This window comes from Berghia stephanieae, chromosome 1 (assembly GCF_034508935.2).
Source record: "Berghia stephanieae isolate SIO BIC M18660-M18661 chromosome 1, UCSD_Bste_1.3, whole genome shotgun sequence".
Lineage (NCBI taxonomy): Eukaryota > Metazoa > Mollusca > Gastropoda > Nudibranchia > Aeolidiidae > Berghia > Berghia stephanieae.
In genome coordinates this window covers 69,520,171-69,530,170 of record NC_088360.1, presented here as the reverse complement: position 1 = coordinate 69,530,170, position 10,000 = coordinate 69,520,171, and the positions used below count along the sequence as shown (strand labels likewise).

At 34.1% G+C, this 10,000-nt stretch overlaps 2 protein-coding genes across 3 annotated transcripts in view; one reads left to right on the top strand and one right to left on the bottom strand.

Annotated features, from left to right (window-relative positions):
* LOC144980529 (uncharacterized) overlaps positions 1 to 2,451 on the bottom strand; it is an 11,430-nt gene extending 8,979 nt beyond the window's left edge. The window contains exon 1 of the mRNA XM_078928184.1: positions 1 to 2,451. This exon is cut by the window's left edge and continues 349 nt beyond it. Within this exon, the coding sequence (XP_078784310.1) occupies positions 1 to 2,274 (2,274 nt within the window). The 5' untranslated portion in view covers positions 2,275 to 2,451.
* A 240-nt stretch (positions 2,452 to 2,691) lies between these two features.
* LOC144980517 (CYFIP-related Rac1 interactor B-like) overlaps positions 2,692 to 10,000 on the top strand; it is a 21,937-nt gene continuing 14,628 nt past the window's right edge. The window contains exons 1-4 of one of the 2 annotated variants that reach the window (XM_078928169.1): positions 2,692 to 2,868; positions 6,458 to 6,546; positions 8,825 to 8,946; positions 9,896 to 10,000. The exon at positions 9,896 to 10,000 is cut by the window's right edge and continues 1 nt beyond it. In XM_078928169.1, the coding sequence (XP_078784295.1) occupies positions 6,471 to 6,546; positions 8,825 to 8,946; positions 9,896 to 10,000 (303 nt within the window). In that variant the 5' untranslated portion in view covers positions 2,692 to 2,868; positions 6,458 to 6,470. The remainder of the gene's footprint in view (positions 2,869 to 6,457; positions 6,547 to 8,824; positions 8,947 to 9,895) is intronic. The other variant, XM_078928173.1, reaches the window with a different exon arrangement.

Genomic DNA, 10,000 nt, shown 5'->3' with positions numbered 1-10,000 from the left:
TATTTTCATTGGTTTTCCTTGCATTAAATCCATATCAAGTCTGTTACCAACAGCATGTTTATCCATTTCACATTCGTTTTTAACCAGAGGGGAAAACACTGCTAATGCTGGCGATTCATCAGGTGAGTAAGTATAGTTATCATCTGATGGAGTTGTAATTAAAGAATTCAAATATTCTTGATCTTCTTTCTCTTCTTTTATATTATGGTCTGAGTTAAGTTCATTAGGTTGTAAATTGTTGTTATGGTTATAATTTGTATCATTTTTGCCATGGCTATTTTGTATCATAACCTCATTATCTAGTTTAAATTTGGTATGATTATATGCCGATGTGGACTGCAACTGCATACCATTTACCAAGTCATACTTTTCTTCCTTTGAAGTTCTGGATGTGAATTTCTCATGAGAGCTTATTAGGGGTGAAAATTTCACAAATTTTGATGGTGGAGGATCATTTGATTTTTCATCATTACAATAACTGGTATTTAATAAGTCTTCCTGGTTACTATAAACTTGGGTGAATAATGGGGAGAATGTCAATTTTTTATCAATGGTCTCTACTTTTAAGGAGGACCTTTCATTTTTTTGATTTGTTTTTTCTTGAACTAGAGATGTTTCAGGAATAGCTTCTATATTACTAGGTTTACGTTCTATATCAAAAATCAAATCTTCCGGTTTCAATATAGAATTGATGGTGTTGGGACTGGCTGCGAGAACCGTGCTTTCAATTTTATAATCAATGTTTGTCTCTTGGCATAAAACATCTCTATTTACATCCACAGGAGTGTGATTTTCATGAAATTCTTGTGTTTTGTCTTCCATCTTGCATACTTTATTCTTATGAAATTGTTGCTCATAAGGGAGGGAAACAGATGTCTCACCACTATCAGTAGTTTTTAAAGTGTCAATAATTTTCGGTTCATTGTTTATCTTCTGCAGCAAAGATACTTGCAAGTTAGTGTATTTTGTGAAGGGCTCATTGTTAAAAGTGTTCTCTAACAAGATGTCAGGATCTTGCTCTTTGTTACCGAAGTTACTAATGGTATTAATTTTACTTGCATTTTGTATAAATAATTTCTCACTGCATTCATGTTTTGTATGGCCTTTTAGACAAGGTTCCTGATAAGAAATACTGTAATATTCTGCAACATCAGCGAGCACCACACTGCCTTGACTTTTTATTTCATTTTTTAAATACAACTGAATAACTTCATGATCAGATGCACCTCCTGAGCCAGATGTAATGGGTTTAATAACCTCTGAATCAATAATGTCATCATCATCGCCCAATGAGCTTGTTGATTCTGTTGGATGATTTGAAACGTATAGGCACATGTCTGCACTTTGAAATTTGGTTTCGGACTCAATCTCTCGTAGATTTTCAGTGTATCCTTCTTTTTCCATTGGTTTTGATATTATATCTACACTTTTTTCGGGATTGACTCTGTCTTGCCACACATTATCCATATGTCCTTTTACTGTAAGCTTAGGACCGGATTGTTGATGATTGTCAACATTCTTTAAAATATTAAATGAGTCGTGCTCCTCAAACAATGAGTCAGAATCCTGTGAGCAAGTCTCTTCTAATAAACAATTGTACATTTTTTTATGTGGTTGTGACTTATGATTATGGCTATGGTGAATCAAGGGCATACCGCGCACGCTAACAGGAGAATTTTCACTTAAGCTTTTTGGAGGACAGTTTGGCTGCTGTTTGAGAAAACATTCATTTTTCACCTCATTTCCGTCCGACTCCACTTCTATGCTTGTGACGACGTCCACATTATTGGTTACCACTTCAGCTTCAGTTCTATTCACATTGCTTGAAGGCTCTTGAAGGAACTTGAACTTATTTGTGTAAAGAGGAAATCTTGCGGAGACGCCTAACACTGATACTTTCAGATCTTCACTGTCGACGAAATCATCATGACTTATATTGACTCCGCAATGAGGTTCATGATGACCTGGGGCCGGGGCTGAAATGTCTCTGTCACTGTCCGCCGAGTCTGACTCGTCCCCTAACAAAGGGGAAAATGAAATTCCATTTCCATCTCGCAAATAGTCAGAGATAGGTTCGCATTTTGCTTCACTTTGGTGAACTCTGTACAAAACACATTTATTATTCAAATCAGTCACCGTTAATTGATTGGGGCCATGTTCTAAAAGTGGGGGAGCGGAACACGATAGAACCTGCAGTGTTCGGAGGTCTTTGTTGTTGCTCAACCTCACAATAGGTTGGGAACTATAAGCAAAGGGAACTTCAAAGCTAACCATTATGTTTACCAGGATACAATTTAATATGTATGATAATAAAAGCGAAAGGACTATTCAGTTGTATAAATACTTAGAAAACTAGATACACCGTTGTATCTTTGCATAAATCTAGATTCGATCCTTTTCCTTTCCCTTTGACAGCCCGACTTTTGTTTAGCAATTAGCAGATTAGCAGACGACGACTTGACCCCACCATGTGATTCAATCTATTTATAGCGAAAGAAATTAATTTGGTCCTTGGGGCTAAAAACATGATTACTTTTATTTTACAGCATTCGTACTATTCATTTATTACATTGAGTCCATTGGAATATTGAACGATGGATTTTTTTTCATTGAAAAATGAGAACGAAAAGCAAAAGGTTGATTTGAATTAAGGGATAATTTCAAACTTATATTTACGGTTCTCTAAAACAGTTATTTTTTGGGTCCTTATATGGCCAACCCGGAAGTGTAAACAAGGCATTTACCTTTGACATCCATGGCTGACAACACAACTTCCTTGTCGAAAGTCGTAAGGAAGCACCAGTAAACATTGTCTGTCCTGCCCCAGAGGTCTATATATTTTAGACCAAACATACAAAGTTTATAAAGGTGAGTAAGTGAAAAATAATGGTAGTTTTTCATATTTTGATATTATGTCTGTTTTGTTCCATTTTTATTCATATTTTACATCTGGGATAATGATAACCATCTTCCGTGTCTCTGACTCGGAAAATCCGTCTCAGTCTTCTCTGTCCTGTCACTGTCAATAATCTCATCCTCATACTCAGACTCGTACTTAATGATTCATACTGTCAATGCTCTTAAAAAATACTTTCATTCATCTTGGAGAATACGGAAACTTTGAAAGATTGGTATTACTGCATATCTGAATGAGGTGGACAGAGGTTACAAATGAAATGAGACATCTAAAATTAAAAATCTAAGACTAAGATTATGACTAAGACCTAAGTTAGTAGACAGTTTCGATCGTTCAGTTAAAATTAATCATTTAATCATAATCTTCTCTATCTTAGATAGTTCTAGCTTGTACCGCATTTGATTTGGATTTCACTATCTAGATAACCATGTTTTTATTCATTTGAGCCTTAAAAAAAACTCAAGTTTCTAACAGATTAAAAAATACAAACTTGGACTTGAGTTTTTATATATTGCAATATCCACGAAGGCCCGAAGGGACGAAGCTCAACCAGCTTTACAAGGGGTCCCTAGCCAGCTGAAACAATAAGACGAGATATAACGCCTGTTAGGAGATACTGCATTTTTTAAAGGACAGAGACAATGCTATTAATGACCAGGACCTCATTTTACACCTGAGCATGGTGAGAGAATGTAAAAAAAGCCTTTTCCAAGGACTCAACTGTGCACCGCTCTGGACTCGAACCCAGGACCTTACGATCCGAAGTCGAGTGTCATATCAATAGACCACATAGCCTCACAGAACATCATCATCACCACTATCACTATTACAACATCATCATCAGTTCTATTACCACCACCATATCATCATCACTACTACCACTGCTATAACCATCACTACCACATCATCACTACAACCACTACTACAACCATCACCAGAACATCATCGTCATCATCATCATCAATACTATCGCAACTACAATCATCATCAGAACATCATCATCATCTTTTCTCCCGACCTGGCCCCATGTGAATTCGTTTTGTTCCCATTTGTCATGGAAAAACTCTGTGGGATTAAATTAGAGACTCTTGAAGATGATGTAAGGGCATTTGAAGATGAAATTTAATGGACTTCAGAATATTGGGAGTAATGAAAGAAATCAGTTGGAGAATATGTAACAACAACCGCAAAAACTTCTCCTTTGGTTCAAGGACTGGCTTTGCAATAGAACACATTAAGTTGTTATTGACAAAAACTCAAGTGAAAAATGTAATGTCTTATCAGGGGTACTGCAAGGAACAGTACTTGGACCTTTATGCTTCTTGGTATTTATAAATGACCATGGGAAATGAATTTTCTCCACAAACAAGGCTTAAACTGTTCGCAGATGATAGCCTTCTTTTCAGCACCATAGATAGTTGCGCAGATGCACATGACTTCCAGAAAAATCTTGATTCCTTCCTGACATGGTCATATACATGACACATGAAGTACAATCCATTAAAATTAAAATGCTATGTCATGTCAATATCAAAAGGAAGAGCCTTATACTCACAATTACACAATGCATAATCATCCCTTACAACATGTTGACTCCATAAAATAACTCGTAGTCCATCTCAAAAAGAAAATAAGGTGGCAAAACCATATAGAACATATCACAGCAAAGGCAAGTAGGATGCTGGGGTTTCTCAAAAGGAACATAACTCAATGCCCACAAAGAATTAAAGCCAAGGCGTGTACAGCACTAATCGGGCCAATATTATAATATGCCACCACCGTGTGGGACCCCTATACAAAAAAGGACATATAGACAAGATTGAAAAAGAACAAAGAACAGCCACTTGAATGGAAACCATTGAAAAAATGGGGCAATTTATCCTGTATTGTTACCTTACAGAAACCCATCAACCACCCAAACTCACCCATCATCATCCCAAACTATATAAAAAGCAAATCAGATGGGTACTCTACACATAGATACAATGCATCACAGTACATACAACTATTTACAAGAACAGACACGTATAAACACAGCTTTTTCCCACGAACAATAAATGACTGGTATGTCCTGCCACTGAACATTGTTGAACAGTGTTGAATGCATTTGCTTGTCCTGGTAATCTGTGACTGTACCCTGTTTTGATTAGACTAACTGAACATTTGCAGTGATGGGCCTGTGAGGCCTTTTGCAAATACAAGCCATTGAAGATTGAAAATATAACCACCACAACCACCATCCATCATCACTACAACTGCCACCACCATATCATCCTCACTATAACTACCATTACAACCACCACCACCGCCACCAGAATATCATCATCACCATCACTAAAACCACTACCGCACAATGTCATCACTACTACCACTACTACAGAAAAACAGCATCATTACTTCTACCACTACTACAAAGTATTATTATTATTGTCACAACTTCAAACACCACCACCATATCATCATCGCAACAACCACCACCAGAATATCATCAACATACCACTATGACGGGGTTCACAGGGGGTCCGGTCGAGAGAATATGGAGGGTGGGTTAGGATTTTTATGTTGTTTTTCAGGAACTGCACTGTTGCAATGGCTGCGTGATGTCGGTATGCAGTGGTTAACATACCAATCTGAGGTGACTGTGCGTCTGTGGTGATATAAATGTTTAAATTGAGAAAGCTAGCCACCATTTTCTTTCCAACTGTGAGATCGCTTGAATTTCAGAGGTGGAATCTCACCAGGAGAGAGCCACACTCTAGATTGGCGCTTTGTGTCAGGGTCATACAAATAATCCCATGTTTTATCACCAGTCACAATGTTTTCCACATTTCTAGATCGACTTTCATTGAAACATTGAAGCATATTGGTGCAAAGTTGAACACATTGTTTTTGATTTTAATCCGTTCAAGCAAGACTCCTTAACTTGCTTTTTCTTTTCCTAGGGTGCCTAAAAGTGTAGAGGGGGAGACACAATAAATTTCAGACAGTATAATAAATGGTGGAATACCACATAGATATGCTGTTTTTATTTTGCTTTTTTCTTTAATGTGTATTAAAGTTAAAGATAATCAGGGGATTGAACCTTTTTGGACTAAAAGAAGTATTGAAACACATTTCAAGTTTTACCTTCTCTAGCAATTTGAAAAGTTATTACCCTTCAGGTGGTATCAATTCTATTTTATCTTCGAAATTATTTTGTTTTCAAATGGAGGCAGGGAAATAGTCAGTCCAAACAGATTCATGGTTAATGGTTTCATGCATTCTGATTTTAGAGTAAGGAAGAAAATTATCAACTGGCTGTGACATTGACCCATGACTTGTCAGAGCTCTTTTCATTGTTGATGATAGAAAGATCAATGTTGGACCAAGGAGAGAGAACAAAAAAAATAAAAAAAAATAATCTAAATTTTGCATTAACTATGATTGACTGGTAAACTCTTCTTAGTTCATAAAGTTTTTTTATTTTTATTTTTTTGGTATTTTTTGTTACTTCCATATTTAATGTGTAGATCAATGCTTTATTCTTTTAATAAACTACAGGGGTTATCAGAAAATGGGAAACCTTCTGAGGATACTGATTAACAATGATCCAGCCCCTAGAACAGACAACATTTTTGTTGATTTTGAAGGTAAGTATTTACTTCATGTCTAAAAACGTAAAAGTTGTTTTTAAATGAATTAATGAAAATATCCATATGATGAGAACTGTGTGAGCATCTCATGGCATGCATCTTGTTTTTATTATATTCCATGGAATTAGGAGCAATACTCACATTTTGAAAAAATTTGTAATGCGATTTTCTCATTACTTTTAAGAAAATAAGGAAGAAGGACAGCGAAGCAAGATGTTAAAGTCACTAAGGATATTGGTTGGAAGACCTGGGCTTAGCTTTACTTTTGACATCTTATTTATTATTCTTGAGCAAGAATTCTTGTTCTTATAGTTCCCAATGGGGCACTGCATTGCGACTGATTGCTGTTTAAATTTTTTTTTATATCGAAATAAACTTTGAAGTAGGTACTGTGGTCTGTGGTGACAAATTTCCTCATAGGATCAATATTAAAAATTTTACAGGCCTCTAAATTTACCGGCAATGCGGGCATTTCCAGCAATTTCGCTCCGCCTGAAAAAAAAACAAAAAAAAAAACATTTCATTTTGTTTCACAGCCTATTGAATTGGTAAAATTCTGAGAAAATATTCCGGGAACTGGGGATCTTTGCTCATGTTATATTGAAAAAGCTTCGGCTTCAGAGGGACGTTGTCCACCTGACCCCCTACCAGGGCTCTGCCTGGACCCGGACCCAAACATCTCGCGGATTTTCAGGCAATTTTTTCAGGGGCAGATGCAGGCCTGATTTTAGCCTTTTATTGAATTAGCCAATTCAGTATAGTTACAAGGGTTGTTACTATACTTAAAGAAAAGAACAATACTTTTCCATAATTAGAAAGCCCTGCCAAAATATATTATCCTTTGTTATTGACTAATAATTCTTTGACAACTATCAATCTTGATTTGTTTTCAGAAACAATCACAGTTGCATTCATTGGTCATTTGAAATCAATTGCTTTAAATTTTGCCATATTTCTAAACTAATAAAAAGTAATAAACAAAATGAATATAACAGCTTTTTATGGATGAAAACCAAAAGACAATAACTGTAAGCTCTGCGCTTTATGTTAACATATTGAACAAATTATGAAGAGTTTTGCAGCTGTGTGAGGAGACTAATTGTCGAAGGTTTCAATGCTTACAAAATTTAGCTGCTCCCCACACCGTCAGCGATACCATGCAATGGATAGAATAGTTTTTTCGGAACAGAATAATCTGTGACAAACCCAAGCATGAATATGATAATTATCACAGTATCCAATTTAGAATGTAGAGTAAATCCAACACAAAAAATATAAGTAATCACAGCACATTCAGCACAGCTGAATGTTAGGCACGCTACACAACATTGGCCACATTACGATCTGGGTTAGAGATTAGTTGAATGCACAATAATTAACATATGATGAATGCCACGGCGAGCACTCTAACTTTAAATCATGTCTTGTTTTTATACTGGTAAGAATTTTTGCTTTGTTGACATCAAAAATTGGAATGCACTATGTGCCTATTTGGGTAAAAATAACCTCTTTCAACGAAAATATTCCTCAATCTAAAATATCGTTTTATCAGTGCAAAATGTGCCTACAAACACCTAAAAGTATCTATGACTATTTCAAAACTTATTTGAATTTTTCATTCAGTATCATGTAAAATATCCTTCAAGACTTCCTTGTTATAGAGTCATGCAATCTTACATCCATTTGTCTGACTTTGTTATATGTTATTACTATTATTATTATCATCATCATCTTCATCATCATCATCATCATCATCATCATTTATTATTATTATTATTATTATTATTATTATTATTATTATTATTATTATTTATTATTATTATTATTTATTATATTATTATTATTATTATTATTTATTAAGATTATTGTTATTATTATTATTATTATTATTATTATTATTATATTATTATTATTATTATTATATTATTATTATTATTATTATTTTATTATTATTAAGATTATTGTTTATTATTATTATTATTATTATTATTATTATTATTATTATTATTATTATTATTATTATTATTTTATTATTATTATTATTATTATTATTATTATTATTATTATTATTATATTATATTATTATTATTATTATTATTATTATTATTATTATTATTATTATTGTTATTATGAGTAGTATTAGTATTATTATCATTATTACTTTTATTTTGAAGCGCATGAAAGACATGGAAAGCCAAACAGTGAATTAATTAATTATTTTATTTTTATCATTGTAACTCACTTATTTATTTAACATTTTCTTTTAATCAACAAGATGCACAGCCAACAGAAAATGAAGAAAGGGTGTTTTTGCTGGTTAACTCAGTTTTGAAATCGGCAGGGGAAATATTGGTGCAGCTTCAGAGATATAAAGGTGCTACAGAGGAAATCAGGATGGTAAGGAAAACTGTCTCTCTTAATTATTTGCTATTTGGGTTTTGTTTTTGGAGCTCTTTGTCATAAAATGAGTTTAATGGTGGTTGTGGCAGGATCTTTGTTAGTAAATCTAGAAGATGAGAAGTTTATTCTTTTGTCTCTGATGGGGATGTGCTGTGCAGTAGTGAATGTGATGGTGATGTTGGTCCAGCAAAAGTGGCTAACGCCTTGATTAAGGCAGTGGCATTGTAAGAATGCAAATTTTGACACTATTTTCATTTTACTACAAACTCTCCTCTGATGATAAAATATAATAGTCCTATCAATATGTCAGAGGGAGAGTCTTCATAGCATCGTGTCATCTCACTTACTTCTCATGCTATGTGAGGGGATGGTGTATTTACATTCTTTGCCATTATTATTTAATTGAGACCATCTGTAACCCTAAGGCTCAGTAAAAAGTGATTCAAACCTTTGTGCCGATACTAGTACCAGTATTGATAGGTGTGTTTATTCTTTCATATTTCTAAGTAAAACCCTGATGTACATATGTTAAAGTTTCTTTTATGTTCATTGTATAATTTGTGTCATTTTATTGAGAATTAGAATAGCAAATAAATGTGACAATGATGACCCCTCGAAAAATATCTTTCAGTTTTGAATCATCACACCTGTTGTCATTGAGGAAAAATTATAAGGAAAAAGGTGTTGATTTTATTTTCATAAAGTTTAATCATTGTTTTTTAACTTTAAAAAATGGATAGAAAAGCATGATAAATAAAAAGAAAAAGTAGTTATTGCAATTTGAAAATATTCATCATTGTTTTTTGCTTCCAGTCCATAAAATTTTATTTTCATTTTTACCGGTCGTTTAATGCAAAAGGTTGAGAACCACTGATCTGATGGTAATGATCACGTAAAATTTATGCAGGATTATTAATCCTAGTTCTTTAACCTTGTTATATTCCAGGCTATATCAAACCCCAAAATAGAGGATTTACAAGACAAAGCATGGCAGTCTGTGGCACCTCTAGTATCTCAACTAAAGACATTCTTTGATTTCTCACTAGAACTT